Source organism: Cherax quadricarinatus, chromosome 86, assembly GCF_038502225.1.
Source record: "Cherax quadricarinatus isolate ZL_2023a chromosome 86, ASM3850222v1, whole genome shotgun sequence".
NCBI classification, from domain to species: Eukaryota; Metazoa; Arthropoda; class Malacostraca; order Decapoda; family Parastacidae; genus Cherax; species Cherax quadricarinatus.
Genome location: NC_091377.1, coordinates 9038487 through 9066134, shown reverse-complemented (window position 1 = coordinate 9066134; position 27648 = coordinate 9038487). Strand labels below are relative to the sequence as shown.

General features: G+C 44.2%; 1 protein-coding gene across 1 annotated transcript in view; it reads left to right on the top strand.

The window, feature by feature from the left end:
- LOC138855257 (probable basic-leucine zipper transcription factor R) overlaps nt 1-25626 on the top strand; it is a 52028-nt gene extending 26402 nt beyond the window's left edge. Inside the window, exon 3 of the mRNA XM_070103703.1 lies at nt 25418-25626. Coding sequence (XP_069959804.1) covers nt 25418-25626 — 209 coding nt within the window. The remainder of the gene's footprint in view (nt 1-25417) is intronic.
- The last annotated feature ends 2022 nt before the right edge of the window (nt 25627-27648 follow it).

The following is a 27648-nucleotide window of genomic DNA, read 5'->3' as shown; positions in this document are numbered from 1 at the left end:
CAACCGTCCAGGGAGGTACTACCATCCTGTGGTAGTAGGTTGGTAGACAACCGCCCAGGGAGGTACTACCGTCCTGTGGTAGTAGGTTGGTAGACAACCGTCCAGGGAGGTACTACCGTCCTGTGGTAGTAGGTTGGTAGACAACAACCACCCAGGGAGGCACTACCGTCCTGTGGTAGTAGGTTGGTAGACAACAACCGCCCAGGGAGGTACTACCGTCCTGTGGTTGTAGGTTGGTAGACAACCGCCCAGGGAGGTACTACCGTCCTGTGGTAGTAGGTTGGTAGACAACCGCCCAGGGAGGTACTACCGTCCTGTGGTAGTAGGTTGGTAGACAACAACCGTCCAGGGAGGTACTACCGTCGTGTGGTAGTACGTTGGTAGACAACAACCGTCCAGGGAGGTACTACACTAACTCCAAGGTTGAGGGACTGATTACCTCATCTTCTGTATATAGTTCTACTGTCTTCCTATTATGTCCTAGAATTTGTATTGATAAAGCCACTGGATGGCGAAACGTCTACAATAAAGATTTCCAGATGTTGCACATGTGTCTTAACTTGGTAGTAGGTTGGTAGACAACAACCGTCCAGGGAGGTACTACCGTCCTGTGGTAGTAGGTTGGTAGACAACAACCGTGCAGGGAGGTACTACCGTCCTGTGGTAGTAGGTTGGTAGACAGCAACCACCCAGGGGGGTACTACCGTCCTGTGGTAGTAGGTTGGTAGACAACAACCGTCCAGGGGGGTACTACCGTCCTGTGCTAGTAGGTTGGTAGACAACAACCGTCCAGGGGGGTACTACCGTCCTGTGCTAGTAGGTTGGTAGACGGCAACCGTCCAGAGAGGTACTACTGCCCTGTGGTAGTAGGTTGGTAGACAACAACCGTCCAGGGAGGTACTACCGTCCTGTGGTAGGTTGGTAGACAACAACCGTCCAGGGGGGTACTACCGTCCTGTGGTAGTAGGTTGGTAGACAACAACCGTCCAGGGAGGTACTACCGTCCTGTGGTAGTAGGTTGGTAGACAACAACCGTCCAGGGAGGTACTACCGTCCTGTGGTAGTAGGTTGGTAGACAACAACCACCCAGGGAGGTAGTACCGTCGTGTGGTAGTAGGTTGGTAGACAACAACCACCCAGGGAGGTACTACCGTCCTGTGGTAGTAGGTTGGTAGACAACCACCCAGGGAGGTACTACCGTCCTGTGGTAGTAGATTGGTAGACAACAACTACCCAGGGAGGTACTACCGTCCTGTGGTAGTAGGTTGGTAGACAGCAACCACCCAGGGAGGTACTACCGTCCTGTGGTAGTAGGTTGGTAGACAACCACCCAGGGGGGTACTACCGTCCTGTGGTAGTAGGTTGGTAGACAACAACCACCCAGGGGGGTACTACCGTCCTGCCAAATGTAAAACGGAAGCCTGTAATTGTTTTACATGATGGTAGGATTGCTTGTGTGTTTTTTCTGTCTCATACACATGCAAGGTATCAGGTACGTCTTGCTACTTCTACTTACACTTAGGTCACACTACACATACATGTACAAGCATATATATACACACCCCTCTAGGTTTTCTTCTATTTTCTTTCTAGTTCTTGTTCTTGTTTATTTCCTCTTATCTCCATGGGGAAGTGGAACAGAATTCTTCCTCCGTAATCCATGTGTGTCGTAAGAGGCGACTAAAATGCTGGAAGCAAGGGGCTAGTAACCCTTTCTCCTCTATATATTATTAAATATAAAAAGAAAATCTGTCGTTTTTCTTTTTAGATCACCCAGCCTCGGTGGGATACTGCCGCTGTGTTAAAAGAAAATTATATAAATTAAGGGATATATAAGTTAAGGGGTATAAAAACTAAGGTATATGTCAATTCAGGTATATATAAATTAAGGAATATATGAATTAAGGTATATATAAATTAAAGGGTATGTAAATTAAGGGATATATAAATTAATGTATATATAATTTAAGGGATATATAAATTAAGGGATATATAAATTAAGGGTATATTTTATTGTTGAAACATTTCGCCTTCACAGTAGACTTCTTCAGTCAAATACAGAGGAAAAATCAGTAGAGAGACATCAGTGGCGAGGGAAAAGTGATGTAATCAGTCCATCAACCTTGAAGAAATAGTATTTGAGGGGTCAGTCCCTCAGCCTGGAGAAGAGTTGAGCTCTAGACTCTGGAACATAGTTTGGTTAGCAGGGTTGTTAGGAAATGTTTGTCAGGAAACAAGACAAGTGTTTCCTGACGCGGGTCTTAGCTATATGATGACCAGCCGTTGGACCTTTTGATCATCTGACAGAGGCCTTCCACTGGCTTACCACTCCACCCCATTAAAATTATGGTTAAGAATATAACCATTCGAAATTAGGTACACAGCTTCAGGGATAGGTTGGTTAAATATTTGAATGATAAGGATTATGAGGACTTGCCAAGTGTGGGCCAGTAGACCTTCTGCAGTGTTCCTTCATTGTTTTATATGTAAATATATATATATATATATATATATATATATATATATATATATATATATATATATATATATATGCCAGTTTAAAAACTTCAGTACGTCTGGCAACGAGGGGCTAAGGACAAAAAATAACGAACGTTAAAATCGTACGTTAGTCATCGTACAGGAATAAGATAGAATATGTGAGATGTTATAATGGAAGGAGAGAGAGCAACCACATTATTATTATAATCAAAAAGAAGCGCTAAGCCACAAGGGCTATACAGCGCTGCAGGGTAGGGAAGGAAGCAAGGGAATTGGATGGCAGGAGGGAGGGGGGATGATCAGCAGGTTACAGAAAACAGCGGGGCAGGGGATAGTACGGGGGTAGAGGGTAGCAAGAGATACAAGTAGAAAGGGCTGAAAGTATCAGAATTTGTGAAGTAAGTCAGTCGTTGTCAAAAAGTCAATAAGAGAGTCCGGATGAAAGGTGGGTCCATCAGCGAGAAGGGAAGGTAAAGAGAGAGCAGCGGGGCGAAGACGACGACAGAGGTAAATTCTGCGTGCTCGTTGATAAAGTGGGCAGTCCAACAGAATGTGGCTGACTGATAATGGAGCTTGGCAATTCTCACAGAGAGGAGCAAGACGCCTCTCCATGAGATATCCATGAGTAAGACGAGTATGGCCAATGCGAAGACGGGAGAGAGTAGTCTCCCAACCTCGACACTGGTGATAAGAAGACGGCCAGTAACCTATACTCGGTTTAATAGACTGAAGTTTGTTGCCGAGCATAGTAGACCAACGTTGTTGCCAACGGGTGTGAAGGTGGGAAGATATTACAGCAAAATAGTCCGTACATGGAATACCTCTGTAAGAAACTGGTAGGTCATGTACTGCTGACCGCGCAGCAGTGTCTGCCTGTTCATTGCCCTGTACGTCAACATGACCAGGGACCCAACAAAAAACAATATCTTTATGCTTAGTAAAGATGCGGCGTAGCCAAAGTTGGATACGGAGGACTAAGGGGTGAGGTGTATCAAATTTTTGTATAGCCTGTAAAGCACTAAGGGAGTCTGAGACAACCACAAATGATGACACAGGCATAGATGCAATACGGATAAGTGCTGTAAGGATGGCATATAATTCAGCAGTAAAAATACTAGCTGAAGATAGTAAATGCCCTTGTACGACGCTGTCCGGAAACACTGCTGCGAATCCTACGCCGTCAGAAGACTTAGAGCCATCTGTGTACACAGCAATGGCATGAGAATGAGAGTGAAAGTGGTCAAGAAAAAGAGAGCGGGAAGCGACCGTAGACAGTTGGGCTTTCGAGCAAGGGAGGGAGAAAGAACAGACTCGAACAGCTGGGACCTCCCAGGGGGGTAGGGAAAAGTGAGATGCTACATGTACATAGAAAGGTGGTAGTTGAAGAGAAGACAAGAGCGAATGAAGGCGAAGAGAGAAGGGACGGAGTAAGCAGGGGCGGCGAACAAATAAAGAATGTCTACTAATATCAGTGACCATTCTATAAATGGAAGGATTGCGGAGATCATGAGAGCGTACATAGTAGCGCAGGCAATGGGCATCACGGCGATCGGATAAGGATGGAACGTTCGCTTCTGCATAGAGGCTTTCGACAGGGGAAGAGCGAAAAGCACCAAGGCATAAACGTAATCCTTGGTGATGAATGGGGTTAAGGCTAGAGAGAGTAGCAGGAGATGCCGCTGAATAGATCTGGTCACCATAATCAAGTTTCGATAAAATAAGGGTGGAATGTAGGTGAAGGAGGGTTCGACGATCAGCTCCCCACGAAAGATGAGCAAGGGTTTTAAGAAGGTTCAGCCGGCTGTGACAAGTTGCCTTCAGAGAGGTAATGTGAGGTTTCCAGGATAACCTACGATCAAAGAGGAGGCCCAGAAACTTGACTGTATCACGTTCAGGGATACGTGAGCCATAGAGGTACAAAGGATGATCAGAGATGACAGAGCGTCTAGTGAAAGTGATTTGGTGGGTTTTAGTGCTGGAAAATTTAAACCCATGTGTGGTGGCCCAATTGGAAACACGGTCGACTGCATGCTGGAGAGAAACTGTAAGGAGGTGACAGTCAGCGCCTGCACAGGCAATAGCAAAGTCATCAACATAGAGTGATGACCAAATATTTGATGGAAGACTAGAGGCCAAATCATTAATAGCAAGGAGAAAAAGTGTTGTGCTCAGAACACATCCCTGGGGGACACCTTCAGCTTGGACAAAGTCCGGGGATAGCACATTATTAACCCGAACACGGAAATGCCTGTCAGTTAAAAAGTTCTTAAGGAAGGATGGTAGATTGCCTCGAAGGCCTAAGGAGTGGGCTTGGGCTAAAATATTATACCTCCAAGTTGTGTCATATGCCTTCTCAAGGTCAAAAAATATGGCAATAACTGAGTGGTTATTCGCAAAGGCATTACGAACATACGTATCCAAGCGCAGTAAGGGGTCTATGGTAGAACGTCCCTTACGAAAGCCATATTGACGAGTGGAGAGACTGTTGTGTGTCTCTAAATACCACACTAAACGTCTATTTACTAGACGTTCCATTACTTTGCAAACTGCACTGGTAAGAGCAATGGGACGATAGTGGGAGGTTTCATGTCCCGTAGTGCCTGGTTTGCGGAAAGGGAGAACAATGGCGGATTTCCACAGCTGTGGAAGAACTCCTTGTGACCAAATAAGATTGTAAAGGTGTAATAGGACTGCAAGGGCTGACTGATGTAAATGTTGTAGCATACGAATATGAATGTCGTCGGGCCCAGCTGCCGATGATCGACAAGCTGAGAGTGTTGCCTCCAGTTCTTGAAGTGTAAAAGGCACATTATACTGTTCTTCTCTGAGAGAAGAAAAGTCCAAGGGTGCTAACTCTCTGGCAGACTTTGAGGAAAGAAATGAGGGGCATAGATGGAGTCCCTGAGAAATACGGACCAGATGATTGCCAATTTCATTGGCAACATCTAGTGGGTTTGCTATATCAACACCGGCAACCCGCAGAACAGGAGCCGGGTCAGGAGAATATTTACCACTCAGTTTTCGTACTTTTTTCCAGACTGCACTCATAGAGGAAGCAGAGGTGATGGTGGAGACATAATCTCGCCAGCAAGTGCGTTTAGCGTCACGGATGACACGGCGAGCGATCGCACGCTTCTGTTTAAAATCAATGAGTCGCTCTGTGGTTCTATTGTACCGGTACCTGCCCCATGCAGCGCGTTTCAAACGTACTGCACGAGCACAAGCAGGAGACCACCAAGGCACGCATTTCTGAGAATGCCTGCCCGAAGTTTGGGGTATAGAATGAGAAGCTGCGGTGAAAACGGAGGACGAGAAGAGGTGTATTATTATTATTATAATCAAAAAGAAGCGCTAAGCCACAAGGGCTATACAGCGCTGCAGGGTAGGGAAGGAAGCAAGGGAATTGGATGGCAGGAGGGAGGGGGGATGATCAGCAGGTTACAGAAAACAGCGGGGCAGGGGATAGTACGGGGGTAGAGGGTAGCAAGAGATACAAGTAGAAAGGGCTGAAAGTATCAGAATTTGTGAAGTAAGTCAGTCGTTGTCAAAAAGTCAATAAGAGAGTCCGGATGAAAGGTGGGTCCATCAGCGAGAAGGGAAGGTAAAGAGAGAGCAGCGGGGCGAAGACGACGACAGAGGTAAATTCTGCGTGCTCGTTGATAAAGTGGGCAGTCCAACAGAATGTGGCTGACTGATAATGGAGCTTGGCAATTCTCACAGAGAGGAGCAAGACGCCTCTCCATGAGATATCCATGAGTAAGACGAGTATGGCCAATGCGAAGACGGGAGAGAGTAGTCTCCCAACCTCGACACTGGTGATAAGAAGACGGCCAGTAACCTATACTCGGTTTAATAGACTGAAGTTTGTTGCCGAGCATAGTAGACCAACGTTGTTGCCAACGGGTGTGAAGGTGGGAAGATATTACAGCAAAATAGTCCGTACATGGAATACCTCTGTAAGAAACTGGTAGGTCATGTACTGCTGACCGCGCAGCAGTGTCTGCCTGTTCATTGCCCTGTACGTCAACATGACCAGGGACCCAACAAAAAACAATATCTTTATGCTTAGTAAAGATGCGGCGTAGCCAAAGTTGGATACGGAGGACTAAGGGGTGAGGTGTATCAAATTTTTGTATAGCCTGTAAAGCACTAAGGGAGTCTGAGACAACCACAAATGATGACACAGGCATAGATGCAATACGGATAAGTGCTGTAAGGATGGCATATAATTCAGCAGTAAAAATACTAGCTGAAGATAGTAAATGCCCTTGTACGACGCTGTCCGGAAACACTGCTGCGAATCCTACGCCGTCAGAAGACTTAGAGCCATCTGTGTACACAGCAATGGCATGAGAATGAGAGTGAAAGTGGTCAAGAAAAAGAGAGCGGGAAGCGACCGTAGACAGTTGGGCTTTCGAGCAAGGGAGGGAGAAAGAACAGACTCGAACAGCTGGGACCTCCCAGGGGGGTAGGGAAAAGTGAGATGCTACATGTACATAGAAAGGTGGTAGTTGAAGAGAAGACAAGAGCGAATGAAGGCGAAGAGAGAAGGGACGGAGTAAGCAGGGGCGGCGAACAAATAAAGAATGTCTACTAATATCAGTGACCATTCTATAAATGGAAGGATTGCGGAGATCATGAGAGCGTACATAGTAGCGCAGGCAATGGGCATCACGGCGATCGGATAAGGATGGAACGTTCGCTTCTGCATAGAGGCTTTCGACAGGGGAAGAGCGAAAAGCACCAAGGCATAAACGTAATCCTTGGTGATGAATGGGGTTAAGGCTAGAGAGAGTAGCAGGAGATGCCGCTGAATAGATCTGGTCACCATAATCAAGTTTCGATAAAATAAGGGTGGAATGTAGGTGAAGGAGGGTTCGACGATCAGCTCCCCACGAAAGATGAGCAAGGGTTTTAAGAAGGTTCAGCCGGCTGTGACAAGTTGCCTTCAGAGAGGTAATGTGAGGTTTCCAGGATAACCTACGATCAAAGAGGAGGCCCAGAAACTTGACTGTATCACGTTCAGGGATACGTGAGCCATAGAGGTACAAAGGATGATCAGAGATGACAGAGCGTCTAGTGAAAGTGATTTGGTGGGTTTTAGTGCTGGAAAATTTAAACCCATGTGTGGTGGCCCAATTGGAAACACGGTCGACTGCATGCTGGAGAGAAACTGTAAGGAGGTGACAGTCAGCGCCTGCACAGGCAATAGCAAAGTCATCAACATAGAGTGATGACCAAATATTTGATGGAAGACTAGAGGCCAAATCATTAATAGCAAGGAGAAAAAGTGTTGTGCTCAGAACACATCCCTGGGGGACACCTTCAGCTTGGACAAAGTCCGGGGAGAGCACATTATTAACCCGAACACGGAAATGCCTGTCAGTTAAAAAGTTCTTAAGGAAGGATGGTAGATTGCCTCGAAGGCCTAAGGAGTGGGCTTGGGCTAAAATATTATACCTCCAAGTTGTGTCATATGCCTTCTCAAGGTCAAAAAATATGGCAATAACTGAGTGGTTATTCGCAAAGGCATTACGAACATACGTATCCAAGCGCAGTAAGGGGTCTATGGTAGAACGTCCCTTACGAAAGCCATATTGACGAGTGGAGAGACTGTTGTGTGTCTCTAAATACCACACTAAACGTCTATTTACTAGACGTTCCATTACTTTGCAAACGGCACTGGTAAGAGCAATGGGACGATAGTGGGAGGTTTCATGTCCCGTAGTGCCTGGTTTGCGGAAAGGGAGAACAATGGCGGATTTCCACAGCTGTGGAAGAACTCCTTGTGACCAAATAAGATTGTAAAGGTGTAATAGGACTGCAAGGGCTGACTGATGTAAATGTTGTAGCATACGAATATGAATGTCGTCGGGCCCAGCTGCCGATGATCGACAAGCTGAGAGTGTTGCCTCCAGTTCTTGAAGTGTAAAAGGCACATTATACTGTTCTTCTCTGAGAGAAGAAAAGTCCAAGGGTGCTAACTCTCTGGCAGACTTTGAGGAAAGAAATGAGGGGCATAGATGGAGTCCCTGAGAAATACGGACCAGATGATTGCCAATTTCATTGGCAACATCTAGTGGGTTTGCTATATCAACACCGGCAACCCGCAGAACAGGAGCCGGGTCAGGAGAATATTTACCACTCAGTTTTCGTACTTTTTTCCAGACTGCACTCATAGAGGAAGCAGAGGTGATGGTGGAGACATAATCTCGCCAGCAAGTGCGTTTAGCGTCACGGATGACACGGCGAGCGATCGCACGCTTCTGTTTAAAATCAAGGAGTCGCTCTGTGGTTCTATTGTACCGGTACCTGCCCCATGCAGCGCGTTTCAAACGTACTGCACGAGCACAAGCAGGAGACCACCAAGGCACGCATTTCTGAGAATGCCTGCCCGAAGTTTGGGGTATAGAATGAGAAGCTGCGGTGAAAACGGAGGACGAGAAGAGGTGTAAAAGCTCATCGATGGAGGACGAAGAAGGAACCTCTTTAAAAACAGTCAGGTGTGAGTAAAGGTTCCAATTTGCCCGATTAAATTGCCAGCGTGGGGTGCGAAGAGGTGGCGAATATGAAGGGGAAGTAAGAATGATTGGGAAATGATCACTGTCATGTAAGTCCGGGAGAACAGACCAAGTAAAGTCTAATGCGGCGGAGGAAGAGCAAACTGAGAGATCGATGCAAGAGAGAGTATGAGTCCGAGGATCAAAATGGGTGTGAGTACCTGTATTTAAAACATGGAGGGGGTGGGTGGCAAGAAAAGCCTCTAACTGAATTCCACGGGAATCACAGTGAGACCCTCCCCAGAGGAAATGGTGGGCATTAAAATCACCAAGTAACAGAATCGGTGGCGGTAATGACGAAACAAGGAAGGCAAAATCCGGAATAGATAATGCCCGAGAAGGAGAGAGATATAAAGAACAGAGCGTATACCACCTATGTAAGTGGATACGGGCTGCTGTGTAATGCAGCGAAGTATGAACAAATAGCTGATGGTACGGAATATCAGTGCGGAGAAGAAGGGCACTTTCATTAAAGGTCCCATCAGGAAAAGGATCTGAAGAATACAATAAATTATAGCCTGAGATGTGAGAAATAACAGCAGAGTGTAATTTTGGTTCCTGTAAGCAAACACCAACAGGGGCAAACTGGGAGAGTAACATCTGAAGCTCACCCCGATTACCCCTGAGGCCGCGTATATTCCACTGTAAAAAGGCCATGATTGGCAATGATAAAGATACTTGAAATCCGCAGGTAAGGGTTCCTACGGACTAGAAGGGTTAGAAAAGTCCACATGCGGAGGCAGTGGAAAATGTTCAAGCAGCGAAGGAACGGTGCGCTGTGAAGAAAGGAGTTGCGCAGATGGAGCAGAGGAGAGAGGAAGAGCGGAAGGTGGATCAGTGTCCATTGATGGTTTGGTCTCTGCAATATATTCAGAGATTGCTTCAAGTGTTTCGGAATTCAGAGATGTCGTATGGGAGACAATATTGGGAATGGTAGGGGGAGGATGAGTAAAGATTGGAACTGTATTGGACTGTACCAAGGTAGGGGGGGGCGAAAGGGTGGAGGGAACTGGAGAAGCGTGGCAGGGGACAGAAGAGACAGGAACCTGGGAGGTGGCAGAAGAGGAAGAAACTTGGGAGGGAACAGGGGAGGAAGGTACATTACGAGGAGGAGGGTGAACCTCTGCACTTGTAACTGAGCCAGTGAGAGGGGAAGAACTAGGGACAGAGACAGGGAGGGTAAAATGAGGAGGTGGAAGATGGGTAGGAGGTGTTACCGGACCTTTTTTTGACTTTTGAGAAGTAGAGGGACGATTGGGAAGAGGTGTCGTACGAGGTCTCGTCGATACTGAGGCTTGTAAGAGAGAACTCGAAGAAGCGAGATTAGACTGAGGCGTTGAAGTAGGGACGTCTGAGCCGAGGACAGCAAAAGGATTAGATACAGGAGTGATTATGGGAGAGGTAACCACAGAGGTGGGTGTAGAAGATGGGATACCAGAAGTGGGGGGACGTTTTGAAACACGGGAATAAGAAACACGTGGGAGTCTCCCTTGGAGGCGGAGATGAGAAACTGCCATGGCATAAGGGAGACCTTCTGTCTCTTTGAGGTAACGGATTTCCCGCTCGTTTAAATAGACCTGACAACGGCGAGAGTACGAAGGGTGAGCCTCATGACAGTTAAGGCAAGAGGGAGATCGATTGCAAGACGTATTAGAATGGTCATCGGCACCACAGACTGGGCATTCGGCGATAGATCTGCAATATTTCGCTGGATGGCCAAATCGCCAGCAATTTCTACACTGTTGTGGTGTAGGGATCACCTTTCGAACTTGTAACCGATGTCCTGCTATATAAACGGAGGATGGGAGTTCTCGGCTGTCAAAAGTTAAACGAGCCACATTGCTAGGGTATCGTCTCCGCCCACGGGCAGGAAGAACGTAAGTGTCTACCTTGAGGATTGGGAGATCTTGGAGTTCCAGCTGTTCTAGAATGTCGGTGCCACATGTCTGGAAATTTTGTTGAACTATGGTATGGGGCAGAATAACGGTACCACTACAAGAATAGAGGGAATGATGTTTTTCAAGGGTGACAGGAACAGTATCTATATGGGTAAGACGAGAGAGCTCACGAGCCTGGGTAGCATTCTGTACGGTAATGATGCGCGTACCGCTCTTAAGAGCATGAAAAGAAATATCTTTACCAACATGGCGTAGGAGTGCCTTGCCAATACTATGGTCAGAAAGATAGGCAGTAGAGGAAGTTGGTCGTAAAGTGAAGAATTTAGTCCACTGTTCAGTCTGAAACTGAGCGTGGAAAGGTAGTGAAGGACGTGTCGATCGTTTCTGAGAAGAACGAGAAGGTGAAGGTGGAGAAGTATCATCAGCAGGTAATTGTCGTTGACGTTTAGGCGTGGGACCAGAGTTGGTCCGACGTGGAACGGGTCGGCGATTTGAAAATTGCCGCACCGTAGAGGGAGAGGCCGGAAGCATAGTCAGAGGAGAGCGAAGGTCTGATAAATCGAAGGAGTCAGTCGAGGCCTCAGTACCTGAAGCGGGTGAGGAAACAGCACCGGCAATAGGTACAGAGGCATGAGGAATGTCTGAAGAGTGGTCCAAAGACGAGGCGGGGTCAGAACGGGGTGCGGTATCAAGAAGGGGCCCGGGGGTACCAGGTTCATGGACTAGGGCTGCCATGGTTAGGTTACTTCTTTCTTTTTGTTTTTAAGAAAAAAAAAGAAAGAAGAAAAGAAAATAAAAATAAAAAAAAGAAAAAAAAAGGGGGGACCGGGGAGGGATAGTTCCTAGGAGGGATGAAAGGGCCAGAAATCTCCCTCCGCGCCCAAGAGGACTCGACACCGCTAGTAGCGCAGATGCAGCATGGAACCCGTGCCATACCCTACCCTTCATGCCAGTAAACCAGCAATCTGGGATAGCAACCTCACATCTGCCGAGCTACCTCGGTGGACAAAAGAGAGGGCGGCCGGATATCCGCCACAAAGCATACCTCCTTCAGCCACCACCCCCGGAATCCGAAAGGTGGCTTCCAGAGCTACACCCGTCGCCCAAAAGACACCCAAAGCTACTCCGGGATACCGGAGAGGGATCGGGACATCCCTAGGCAATCCAGATTCCACGGCAAACTACGCCACCGCCAAGAAACCTCAACGGAATGGGATGGACCCCGGTGTCCTTTCTCCTACCTAGGAACTAGCGCGCCTGTGGGAGAAATCCCAAAGGACAAAAAGAGGAAGGGCAAAAGGGAGGAGTGGGGAGGAGGAGGAGGAAAGGAAAAAGGGGAGGATGGGGAGGATGGGATAGGGGAGGGGAGATTGGGGGGTAATTAGGTTCGGTCTGAGGAAGAAGACCGATAGGTCTAATTCCTCAGACCAAGAGCCTCTTCACCACGCCAAGGAGCCCCCCTTGAAGAGGAGAAGAGGTGTAAAAGCTCATCGATGGAGGACGAAGAAGGAACCTCTTTAAAAACAGTCAGGTGTGAGTAAAGGTTCCAATTTGCCCGATTAAATTGCCAGCGTGGGGTGCGAAGAGGTGGCGAATATGAAGGGGAAGTAAGAATGATTGGGAAATGATCACTGTCATGTAAGTCCGGGAGAACAGACCAAGTAAAGTCTAATGCGGCGGAGGAAGAGCAAACTGAGAGATCTATGCAAGAGAGAGTATGAGTCCGAGGATCAAAATGGGTGTGAGTACCTGTATTTAAAACATGGAGGGGGTGGGTGGCAAGAAAAGCCTCTAACTGAATTCCACGGGAATCACAGTGAGACCCTCCCCAGAGGAAATGGTGGGCATTAAAATCACCAAGTAACAGAATCGGTGGCGGTAATGACGAAACAAGGAAGGCAAAATCCGGAATAGATAATGCCCGAGAAGGAGAGAGATATAAAGAACAGAGCGTATACCACCTATGTAAGTGGATACGGGCTGCTGTGTAATGCAGCGAAGTATGAATAAATAGCTGATGGTACGGAATATCAGTGCGGAGAAGAAGGGCACTTTCATTAAAGGTCCCATCAGGAAAAGGATCTGAAGAATACAATAAATTATAGCCTGAGATGTGAGAAATAACAGCAGAGTGTAATTTTGGTTCCTGTAAGCAAACACCAACAGGGGCAAACTGGGAGAGTAACATCTGAAGCTCACCCCGATTACCCCTGAGGCCGCGTATATTCCACTGTAAAAAGGCCATGATTGGCAATGATAAAGATACTTGAAATCCGCAGGTAAGGGTTCCTACGGACTAGAAGGGTTAGAAAAGTCCACATGCGGAGGCAGTGGAAAATGTTCAAGCAGCGAAGGAACGGTGCGCTGTGAAGAAAGGAGTTGCGCAGATGGAGCAGAGGAGAGAGGAAGAGCGGAAGGTGGATCAGTGTCCATTGATGGTTTGGTCTCTGCAATATATTCAGAGATTGCTTCAAGTGTTTCGGAATTCAGAGATGTCGTATGGGAGACAATATTGGGAATGGTAGGGGGAGGATGAGTAAAGATTGGAACTGTATTGGACTGTACCAAGGTAGGGGGGGGGGCGAAAGGGTGGAGGGAACTGGAGAAGCGTGGCAGGGGACAGAAGAGACAGGAACCTGGGAGGTGGCAGAAGAGGAAGAAACTTGGGAGGGAACAGGGGAGGAAGGTACATTACGAGGAGGAGGGTGAACCTCTGCACTTGTAACTGAGCCAGTGAGAGGGGAAGAACTAGGGACAGAGACAGGGAGGGTAAAATGAGGAGGTGGAAGATGGGTAGGAGGTGTTACCGGACCTTTTTTTGACTTTTGAGAAGTAGAGGGACGATTGGGAAGAGGTGTCGTACGAGGTCTCGTCGATACTGAGGCTTGTAAGAGAGAACTCGAAGAAGCGAGATTAGACTGAGGCGTTGAAGTAGGGACGTCTGAGCCGAGGACAGCAAAAGGATTAGATACAGGAGTGATTATGGGAGAGGTAACCACAGAGGTGGGTGTAGAAGATGGGATACCAGAAGTGGGGGGACGTTTTGAAACACGGGAATAAGAAACACGTGGGAGTCTCCCTTGGAGGCGGAGATGAGAAACTGCCATGGCATAAGGGAGACCTTCTGTCTCTTTGAGGTAACGGATTTCCCGCTCGTTTAAATAGACCTGACAACGGCGAGAGTACGAAGGGTGAGCCTCATGACAGTTAAGGCAAGAGGGAGATCGATTGCAAGACGTATTAGAATGGTCATCGGCACCACAGACTGGGCATTCGGCGATAGATCTGCAATATTTCGCTGGATGGCCAAATCGCCAGCAATTTCTACACTGTTGTGGTGTAGGGATCACCTTTCGAACTTGTAACCGATGTCCTGCTATATAAACGGAGGATGGGAGTTCTCGGCTGTCAAAAGTTAAACGAGCCACATTGCTAGGGTATCGTCTCCGCCCACGGGCAGGAAGAACGTAAGTGTCTACCTTGAGGATTGGGAGATCTTGGAGTTCCAGCTGTTCTAGAATGTCGGTGCCACATGTCTGGAAATTTTGTTGAACTATGGTATGGGGCAGAATAACGGTACCACTACAAGAATAGAGGGAATGATGTTTTTCAAGGGTGACAGGAACAGTATCTATATGGGTAAGACGAGAGAGCTCACGAGCCTGGGTAGCATTCTGTACGGTAATGATGCGCGTACCGCTCTTAAGAGCATGAAAAGAAATATCTTTACCAACATGGCGTAGGAGTGCCTTGCCAATACTATGGTCAGAAAGATAGGCAGTAGAGGAAGTTGGTCGTAAAGTGAAGAATTTAGTCCACTGTTCAGTCTGAAACTGAGCGTGGAAAGGTAGTGAAGGACGTGTCGATCGTTTCTGAGAAGAACGAGAAGGTGAAGGTGGAGAAGTATCATCAGCAGGTAATTGTCGTTGACGTTTAGGCGTGGGACCAGAGTTGGTCCGACGTGGAACGGGTCGGCGATTTGAAAATTGCCGCACCGTAGAGGGAGAGGCCGGAAGCATAGTCAGAGGAGAGCGAAGGTCTGATAAATCGAAGGAGTCAGTCGAGGCCTCAGTACCTGAAGCGGGTGAGGAAACAGCACCGGCAATAGGTACAGAGGCATGAGGAATGTCTGAAGAGTGGTCCAAAGACGAGGCGGGGTCAGAACGGGGTGCGGTATCAAGAAGGGGCCCGGGGGTACCAGGTTCATGGACTAGGGCTGCCATGGTTAGGTTACTTCTTTCTTTTTGTTTTTAAGAAAAAAAAAGAAAGAAGAAAAGAAAATAAAAATAAAAAAAAGAAAAAAAAAGGGGGGACCGGGGAGGGATAGTTCCTAGGAGGGATGAAAGGGCCAGAAATCTCCCTCCGCGCCCAAGAGGACTCGACACCGCTAGTAGCGCAGATGCAGCATGGAACCCGTGCCATACCCTACCCTTCATGCCAGTAAACCAGCAATCTGGGATAGCAACCTCACATCTGCCGAGCTACCTCGGTGGACAAAAGAGAGGGCGGCCGGATATCCGCCACAAAGCATACCTCCTTCAGCCACCACCCCCGGAATCCGAAAGGTGGCTTCCAGAGCTACACCCGTCGCCCAAAAGACACCCAAAGCTACTCCGGGATACCGGAGAGGGATCGGGACATCCCTAGGCAATCCAGATTCCACGGCAAACTACGCCACCGCCAAGAAACCTCAACGGAATGGGATGGACCCCGGTGTCCTTTCTCCTACCTAGGAACTAGCGCGCCTGTGGGAGAAATCCCAAAGGACAAAAAGAGGAAGGGCAAAAGGGAGGAGTGGGGAGGAGGAGGAGGAAAGGAAAAAGGGGAGGATGGGGAGGATGGGATAGGGGAGGGGAGATTGGGGGGTAATTAGGTTCGGTCTGAGGAAGAAGACCGATAGGTCTAATTCCTCAGACCAAGAGCCTCTTCACCACGCCAAGGAGCCCCCCTTGAAGAGGAGAAGAGGTGTAAAAGCTCATCGATGGAGGACGAAGAAGGAACCTCTTTAAAAACAGTCAGGTGTGAGTAAAGGTTCCAATTTGCCCGATTAAATTGCCAGCGTGGGGTGCGAAGAGGTGGCGAATATGAAGGGGAAGTAAGAATGATTGGGAAATGATCACTGTCATGTAAGTCCGGGAGAACAGACCAAGTAAAGTCTAATGCGGCGGAGGAAGAGCAAACTGAGAGATCTATGCAAGAGAGAGTATGAGTCCGAGGATCAAAATGGGTGTGAGTACCTGTATTTAAAACATGGAGGGGGTGGGTGGCAAGAAAAGCCTCTAACTGAATTCCACGGGAATCACAGTGAGACCCTCCCCAGAGGAAATGGTGGGCATTAAAATCACCAAGTAACAGAATCGGTGGCGGTAATGACGAAACAAGGAAGGCAAAATCCGGAATAGATAATGCCCGAGAAGGAGAGAGATATAAAGAACAGAGCGTATACCACCTATGTAAGTGGATACGGGCTGCTGTGTAATGCAGCGAAGTATGAATAAATAGCTGATGGTACGGAATATCAGTGCGGAGAAGAAGGGCACTTTCATTAAAGGTCCCATCAGGAAAAGGATCTGAAGAATACAATAAATTATAGCCTGAGATGTGAGAAATAACAGCAGAGTGTAATTTTGGTTCCTGTAAGCAAACACCAACAGGGGCAAACTGGGAGAGTAGCATCTGAAGCTCACCCCGATTTCCCCTGAGGCCGCGTATATTCCACTGTAAAAAGGCCATGATTGGCAATGATAAAGATACTTGAAATCCGCAGGTAAGGGTTCCTACGGACTAGAAGGGTTAGAAAAGTCCACATGCGGAGGCAGTGGAAAATGTTCAAGCAGCGAAGGAACGGTGCGCTGTGAAGAAAGGAGTTGCGCAGATGGAGCAGAGGAGAGAGAAAGAGCGGAAGGTGGATCAGTGTCCATTGATGGTTTGGTCTCTGCAATATATTCAGAGATTGCTTCAAGTGTTTCGGAATTCAGAGATGTCGTATGGGAGACAATATTGGGAATGGTAGGGGGAGGATGAGTAAAGATTGGAACTGTATTGGACTGTACCAAGGTAGGGGGGGGCGAAAGGGTGGAGGGAACTGGAGAAGCGTGGCAGGGGACAGAAGAGACAGGAACCTGGGAGGTGGCAGAAGAGGAAGAAACTTGGGAGGGAACAGGGGAGGAAGGTACATTACGAGGAGGAGGGTGAACCTCTGCACTTGTAACTGAGCCAGTGAGAGGGGAAGAACTAGGGACAGAGACAGGGAGGGTAAAATGAGGAGGTGGAAGATGGGTAGGAGGTGTTACCGGACCTTTTTTTGACTTTTGAGAAGTAGAGGGACGATTGGGAAGAGGTGTCGTACGAGGTCTCGTCGATACTGAGGCTTGTAAGAGAGAACTCGAAGAAGCGAGATTAGACTGAGGCGTTGAAGTAGGGACGTCTGAGCCGAGGACAGCAAAAGGATTAGATACAGGAGTGATTATGGGAGAGGTAACCACAGAGGTGGGTGTAGAAGATGGGATACCAGAAGTGGGGGGACGTTTTGAAACACGGGAATAAGAAACACGTGGGAGTCTCCCTTGGAGGCGGAGATGAGAAACTGCCATGGCATAAGGGAGACCTTCTGTCTCTTTGAGGTAACGGATTTCCCGCTCGTTTAAATAGACCTGACAACGGCGAGAGTACGAAGGGTGAGCCTCATGACAGTTAAGGCAAGAGGGAGATCGATTGCAAGACGTATTAGAATGGTCATCGGCACCACAGACTGGGCATTCGGCGATAGATCTGCAATATTTCGCTGGATGGCCAAATCGCCAGCAATTTCTACACTGTTGTGGTGTAGGGATCACCTTTCGAACTTGTAACCGATGTCCTGCTATATAAACGGAGGATGGGAGTTCTCGGCTGTCAAAAGTTAAACGAGCCACATTGCTAGGGTATCGTCTCCGCCCACGGGCAGGAAGAACGTAAGTGTCTACCTTGAGGATTGGGAGATCTTGGAGTTCCAGCTGTTCTAGAATGTCGGTGCCACATGTCTGGAAATTTTGTTGAACTATGGTATGGGGCAGAATAACGGTACCACTACAAGAATTGAGGGAATGATGTTTTTCAAGGGTGACAGGAACAGTATCTATATGGGAAAGACGAGAGAGCTCACGAGCCTGGGTAGCATTCTGTACGGTAATGATGCGCGTACCGCTCTTAAGAGCATGAAAAGAAATATCTTTACCAACATGGCGTAGGAGTGCCTTGCCAATACTATGGTCAGAAAGATAGGCAGTAGAGGAAGTTGGTCGTAAAGTGAAGAATTTAGTCCACTGTTCAGTCTGAAACTGAGCGTGGAAAGGTAGTGAAGGACGTGTCGATCGTTTCTGAGAAGAAAGAGAAGGTGAAGGTGGAGAAGTATCATCAGCAGGTAATTGTCGTTGACGTTTAGGCGTGGGACCAGAGTTGGTCCGACGTGGAACGGGTCGGCGATTTGAAAATTGCCGCACCGTAGAGGGAGAGGCCGGAAGCATAGTCAGAGGAGAGCGAAGGTCTGATAAATCGAAGGAGTCAGTCGAGGCCTCAGTACCTGAAGCGGGTGAGGAAACAGCACCGGCAATAGGTACAGAGGCATGAGGAATGTCTGAAGAGTGGTCCAAAGACGAGGCGGGGTCAGAACGGGGTGCGGTATCAAGAAGGGGCCCGGGGGTACCAGGTTCATGGACTAGGGCTGCCATGGTTAGGTTACTTCTTTCTTTTTGTTTTTAAGAAAAAAAAAGAAAGAAGAAAAGAAAATAAAAATAAAAAAAAGAAAAAAAAAGGGGGGACCGGGGAGGGATAGTTCCTAGGAGGAATGAAAGGGCCAGAAATCTCCCTCCGCGCCCAAGAGGACTCGACACCGCTAGTAGCGCAGATGCAGCATGGAACCCGTGCCATACCCTACCCTTCATGCCAGTAAACCAGCAATCTGGGATAGCAACCTCACATCTGCCGAGCTACCTCGGTGGACAAAAGAGAGGGCGGCCGGATATCCGCCACAAAGCATACCTCCTTCAGCCACCACCCCCGGAATCCGAAAGGTGGCTTCCAGAGCTACACCCGTCGCCCAAAAGACACCCAAAGCTACTCCGGGATACCGGAGAGGGATCGGGACATCCCTAGGCAATCCAGATTCCACGGCAAACTACGCCACCGCCAAGAAACCTCAACGGAATGGGATGGACCCCGGTGTCCTTTCTCCTACCTAGGAACTAGCGCGCCTGTGGGAGAAATCCCAAAGGACAAAAAGAGGAAGGGCAAAAGGGAGGAGTGGGGAGGAGGAGGAGGAAAGGAAAAAGGGGAGGATGGGGAGGATGGGATAGGGGAGGGGAGATTGGGGGGTAATTAGGTTCGGTCTGAGGAAGAAGACCGATAGGTCTAATTCCTCAGACCAAGAGCCTCTTCACCACGCCAAGGAGCCCCCCTTGAAGAGGAGAGCAACCACAGCCTGGTTAACACACCCTCGTTGTTAATGTTAACGGGTTGGTGTTAATGTTTAATTGGTAACCTGCAGGCCTACTGGACCTGCCTCGCATGGGCCAGTAGGCCTGCTGCAGTGTTCTTATTTTCTTATATTTAATTATTGGTAACGATATTTATGGTAACAATATTTACTGGTAACAATATTTACCTGTAACAATATTTACTGGTAACAATATTTACCTGTAACAATATTTACTGGTAACAATATTTACCTGTAACAATATTTACTGGTAACAATATTTACTGGTAACAATTTTTACCTGTAACAATATTTACTGGTAACAATATTTACCTGTAACAATATTTACTGGTAACAATATTTACTGGTAACAATATTTACCTGTAACAATATTTACCTGTAACAATATTTACTGGTAACAATATTTACTGGTAACAATATTTACTGGGAACAATATTTACTGGTAACAATATTTACTGGTAACAATATTTACTGGTAACAATATTTACCTGTAACAATATTTACTGGTAACAATATTTACCTGTAACAATATTTACTGGTAACAATATTTACTGGTAACAATATTTACTGGTAACAATATTTACCTGTAACAATATTTACTGGTAACAATATTTACTGGTAACAATATTTACTGGTAACAATATTTACTGGTAACAATATTTACTGGTAACAATATTTACCTGTAACAATATTTACTGGTAACAATATTTACCTGTAACAATATTTACTGGTAACAATATTTACTGGTAACAATATTTACCTGTAACAATATTTACTGGTAACAATATTTACCTGTAACAATATTTACTGGTAACAATATTTACTGGTAACAATATTTACTGGTAACAATATTTACTGGTAACAATATTTACCTGTAACAATATTTACCTGTAACAATATTTACTGGTAACAATATTTACTGGTAACAATATTTACTGGTAACAATATTTACTGGTAACAATATTTACTGGTAACAATATTTACCTGTAACAATATTTACCTGTAACAATATTTACTGGTAACAATATTTACCTGTAACAATATTTACTGGTAACAATATTTACCTGTAACAATATTTACCTGTAACAATATTTACTGGTAACAATATTTACCTGTAACAATATTTACTGGTAACAATATTTACTGGTAACAATATTTACTTGTAACAATATTTACTGGTAACAATATTTACTGGTAACAATATTTACTGGTAACAATATTTACTGGTAACAATATTTACTGGTAACAATATTTACCTGTAACAATATTTACCTGTAACAATATTTACTGGTGACAATATTTACCTGTAACAATATTTACCTGTAACAATATTTACTGGTAACAATATTTACTTGTAACAATATTTACTGGTAACAATATATACTGGTAACAATATTTACTGGTAACAATATTTACTGGTAACAATATTTACTGGTAACAATATTTACTGGTAACAATATTTACCTGTAACAATATTTACCTGTAACAATATTTACTGGTAACAATAATTACCTGTAACAATATTTACCTGTAACAATATTTACTGGTAACAATATTTACCTGTAACAATATTTACTGGTAACAATATTTACTGGTAACAATATTTACCTGTAACAATATTTACCTGTAACAATATTTACTGGTAACAATATTTACTGGTAACAATATTTACTGGTAACAATATTTACTGGTAACAATATTTACTGGTAACAATATTTACTGGTAACAATATTTACTGGTAACAATATTTACCTGTAACAATATTTACCTGTAACAATATTTACTGGTAACAATATTTACCTGTAACAATATTTACCTGTAACAATATTTACTGGTAACAATATTTACCTGTAACAATATTTACCTGTAACAATATTTACTGGTAACAATATTTACCTGTAACAATATTTACTGGTAACAATATTTACTTGTAACAATATTTACTGGTAACAATATTTACTGGTAACAATATTTACTGGTAACAATATTTACTGGTAACAATATTTACTGGTAACAATATTTACTGGTAACAATATTTACCTGTAACAATATTTACTGGTAACAATATTTACTGGTAACAATATTTACCTGTAACAATATTTACCTGTAACAATATTTACCTGTAACAATATTTACTGGTAACAATATTTACCTGTAACAATATTTACCTGTAACAATATTTACTGGTAACAATATTTACTGGTAACAATATTTACTGGTAACAATATTTACTGGTAACAATATTTACTGGTAACAATATTTACTGGTAACAATATTTACCTGTAACAATATTTACTGGTAACAATATTTACTGGTAACAATATTTACTGGTAACAATATTTACTGGTAACAATATTTACCTGTAACAATATTTACTGGTAACAATATTTACTGGTAACAATATTTACTGGTAACAATATTTACTGGTAACAATATTTACCTGTAACAATATTTACTGGTAACAATATTTACCTGTAACAATATTTACTGGTAACAATATTTACTGGTAACAATATTTACCTGTAACAATATTTACTGGTAACAATATTTACCTGTAACAATATTTACTGGTAACAATATTTACTGGTAACAATATTTACTGGTAACAATATTTACTGGTAACAATATTTACTGGTAACAATATTTACCTGTAACAATATTTACCTGTAACAATATTTACTGGTAACAATATTTACTGGTAACAATATTTACTGGTAACAATATTTACTGGTAACAATATTTACTGGTAACAATATTTACCTGTAACAATATTTACCTGTAACAATATTTACTGGTAACAATATTTACCTGTAACAATATTTACTGGTAACAATATTTACCTGTAACAATATTTACCTGTAACAATATTTACTGGTAACAATATTTACCTGTAACAATATTTACTGGTAACAATATTTACCTGTAACAATATTTACCTGTAACAATATTTACTGGTAACAATATTTACCTGTAACAATATTTACTGGTAACAATATTTACTGGTAACAATATTTACTTGTAACAATATTTACTGGTAACAATATTTACTGGTAACAATATTTACTGGTAACAATATTTACTTGTAACAATATTTACTGGTAACAATATTTACTGGTAACAATATTTACCTGTAACAATATTTACCTGTAACAATATTTACTGGTGACAATATTTACCTGTAACAATATTTACCTGTAACAATATTTACTGGTAACAATATTTACTTGTAACAATATTTACTGGTAACAATATATACTGGTAACAATATTTACTGGTAACAATATTTACTGGTAACAATATTTACTGGTAACAATATTTACTGGTAACAATATTTACCTGTAACAATATTTACCTGTAAGAATATTTACTGGTAACAATATTTACCTGTAACAATATTTACCTGTAACAATATTTACTGGTAACAATATTTACCTGTAACAATATTTACTGGTAACAATATTTACTGGTAACAATATTTACCTGTAACAATATTTACCTGTAACAATATTTACTGGTAACAATATTTACTGGTAACAATATTTACTGGTAACAATATTTACTGGTAACAATATTTACTGGTAACAATATTTACTGGTAACAATATTTACTGGTAACAATATTTACTGGTAACAATATTTACTGGTAACAATATTTACCTGTAACAATATTTACCTGTAACAATATTTACTGGTAACAATATTTACCTGTAACAATATTTACCTGTAACAATATTTACTGGTAACAATATTTACCTGTAACAATATTTACCTGTAACAATATTTACTGGTAACAATATTTACCTGTAACAATATTTACTGGTAACAATATTTACTTGTAACAATATTTACTGGTAACAATATTTACTGGTAACAATATTTACTGGTAACAATATTTACTGATAACAATATTTACTGGTAACAATATTTACTGGTAACAATATTTACTGGTAACAATATTTACCTGTAACAATATTTACCTGTAACAATATTTACCGGTAACAATATTTACTGGTAACAATATTTACTTGTAACAATATTTACCTGTAACAATATTTACCTGTAACAATATTTACTGGTAACAATATTTACCTGTAACAATATTTACCTGTAACAATATTTACTGGTAACAATATTTACTGGTAACAATATTTACTGGTAACAATATTTACTGGTAACAATATTTACCTGTAACAATATTTACCGGTAACAATATTTACTGGTAACAATATTTACTGGTAACAATATTTACTGGTAACAATATTTACTGGTAACAATATTTACTGGTAACAATATTTACTGGTAACAATATTTACTGGTAACAATATTTACTGGTAACAATATTTACTGGTAACAATATTTACCTGTAACAATATTTAGTGGTAACAATATTTACCGGTAACAATATTTACTGGTAACAATATTTACCGGTAACAATATTTACCTGTAACAATATTTACTGGTAACAATATTTACTGGTAACAATATTTACTGGTAACAATATTTACTGGTAACAATATTTACTGGTAACAATATTTACCTGTAACAATATTTACTGGTAACAATATTTACCGGTAACAATATTTACTGGTAACAATATTTACCGGTAACAATATTTACCTGTAACAATATTTACTGGTAACAATATTTACTGGTAACAATATTTACTGGTAACAATATTTACTGGTAACAATATTTACTGGTAACAATATTTACTGGTAACAATATTTACTGGTAACAATATTTACTGGTAACAATATTTACCTGTAACAATATTTACCTGTAACAATATTTACTGGTAACAATATTTACTGGTAACAATATTTACTGGTAACAATATTTACCTGTAACAATATTTACTGGTAACAATATTTACCGGTAACAATATTTACTGGTAACAATATTTACCGGTAACAATATTTACCTGTAACAATATTTACTGGTAACAATATTTACTGGTAACAATATTTACTGGTAACAATATTTACTGGTAACAATATTTACCTGTAACAATATTTACTGGTAACAATATTTACTGGTAACAATATTTACTGGTACCAATATTTACTGGTAACAATATTTACCTGTAACAATATTTACTGGTAACAATATTTACTGGTAACAATATTTACTGGTAACTATATTTACTGGTAACAATATTTACTGGTAACAATATTTACTGGTAACAATATTTACCGGTAACGGTATTTACTGGTAACAATATTTACCGATAACAATATTTACTGGTAACAATATTTACCGGTAACGGTATTTACTGGTAACAATATTTACCGGTAACAATATTTACTGGTAACAATATTTACCGGTAACGGTATTTACTGGTAACAATATTTACCTGTAACAATATTTACTGGTAACAATATTTACCGGTAACGGTATTTACTGGTAACAATATTTACCAATAACAATATTTACCGATAACAATATTTACCGGTAACGGTATTTACTGGTAACAATATTTACCGGTAACAATATTTACTGGTAACAATATTTACCGGTAACGGTATTTACTGGTAACAATATTTACCGGTAACAATATTTACTGGTAACAATATTTACCGGTAACGGTATTTACTGGTAACAATATTTACCGGTAACAATATTTACTGGTAACAATATTTACCGGTAACGGTATTTACTGGTAACAATATTTACCGGTAACAATATTTACTGGTAACAATATTTACCGGTAATGGTATTTACTGGTAACAATATTTACTGGTAACAATATTTACCGGTAACGGTATTTACTGGTAACAATATTTACTGGTAACAATATTTACCGGTAACAATATTTACCGGTAACAATATTTACTGGTAACAATATTTACTGGTAACAATATTTACCGGTAACAATATTTACCTGTAACAATATTTACTGGTAACAATATTTACTGGTAACAATATTTACCGGTAACATTATTTACCGGTAACAATATTTACTGACAACGTTGTATTTGTGGTTACCAGGTGACCTGAGGCAGGTTGACGAGAGCTTCCGCTCACACCTGGAGGACCTGGTGGAGGGTCGTGAAGAAGATTCCCCCTACCAGGTCACCCCATCCACTACTACACACCCCCACCGTGAGTATAACACCCCCTCCCCCACCATGACACTCCCACCACCACTACATAACCCACTCCTCCACCACCAGGTCACTCCCACCACCACTACATAACCCACGCCTCCCCCACCAGGTCAGTCCCACCACCACTACATAACCCACTCCTCCCATACCATGACACTCCCACCACCACTACATAACCCACTCCTCCCCCACCATGACACTCCCACCACCACTACATAACCCACCCCTCCCCCACCATGACACTCCCACCACCTCTACATAACCCACCCCTCCCCCACCATGACACTCCCGCCACCACTACATAACCCACTCCTCCCATACCAGGTCACTCCCACCACCACTACATAACCCACCCCTCCCAACAGGCCACTCAAACCACCACTACATAACCCACTCCTCCCCTACCAGGTCACTCCCACCACCACTACATAACCCACCCCTCCCCCACCATGACACTCCCACCACTACTACATAACCCACTCCTCCCATACCAGGTGACTCCCACCACCACTACATAACCCACCCCTCCCCCACCATGACACTCCCACCACCACTACATAACCTACTCCTCCCCTACCAGGTCACTCCCACCACCACTACATAACCCACTCCTCCACCACCAGGTCACTCCCACCACTACATAACCCACTCCTCCCCCACCAGGTCACTCCCACCACCACTACATAACCCACTCCTCCCCACCAAGTAACTCCCATCACCACTACATAACCCACCCCTCCCATACCAGGTCACTCCCACCACCACTACATAACCCACCCCTCCCATACCAGGTCACTCCCACCACCACTACATAACCCACTCCTCCCCCACCAGGTCACTCTCACCACCACTACATAACCCACTCCTCCCCCACCAGATCACTCCCACCACCACTACATAACCCACTCCTCCCCCACCAGATCACTCCCATCACCACTACATAACCCACTCCTCCTCCACCAGGTCACCTCCACCACTACATAACCCTCCCCTCCACCAGGTCACCTACATTACCACTACATAACCCACTCCTCCTCCAGGTCACCACCACCACTACATAACCCTCCCCTCCACCAGGTCACCTCCATTACCACTACATAACCCACCCCTCCTCCACCAGGTCACCCCCACCACCACTGCATAACCCACTCCTCCTCCACCAGGTCTCCTTCACCACCACTACATTACCCACTCCTCCACCAGGTCACCTCCTTCACCACTACATAACCCACTCCTCCACCAGGTCACCTCCACCACCACTACATAGCCCACTTCTCCTCCACCAGGTCACCTCCACCACCACTACTTAACCCACCCCTCCTCCACCAGGTCACCTCCACCACCACTACATAACCCACCACTACATAACCCACTCCTCCTCCACCAGGTCACCTCCACCACCACTACATAGCCCACTTCTCCTCCACCAGGTCACCTCCAACACCACTACATAACCCAGTCCTCCTCCACCAGGTCACCTCCACCACCACTACATAACCCACCGCTCCTCCACCAGGTCACCTCCACCACTACATAACCCACCCCTCCTCCACCAGGTCACCTCCACCACTACATAACCCACTCCTCCACCACCAGGTAACCTCCACCACCACTACATAACCCACTCCTCCTCCACCAGGTCACCTCCACCACCACTACATAACCCACTCCTCCACCAGGTCACCTCCACCACCACTACATAGCCCACTTCTCCTCCACCAGGTCACCTCCAACACTACATAACCCAGTCCTCCTCCACCAGGTCACCTCCACCACCACTACATAACCCACCGCTCCTCCACCAGGTCACCTCCACCACTACATAACCCACCCCTCCTCCACCAGGTCACCTCCACCACTACATAACCCACTCCTCCACCACCAGGTAACCTCCACCACCACTACATAACCCACTCCTCCTCCACCAGGTCACCTCCACCACCACTACATAACCCACTCCTCCTCCAGGTCACCTCCACCACCACTACATAACCCTCCCCTCCTCCACCAGGTCACCTCCATCACCACTACATAACCCACCCCTCCTCCACCAGGTCACCCCCACCACCACTGCATAACCCACTCCTCCTCCACCAGGTCACCTTCACCACC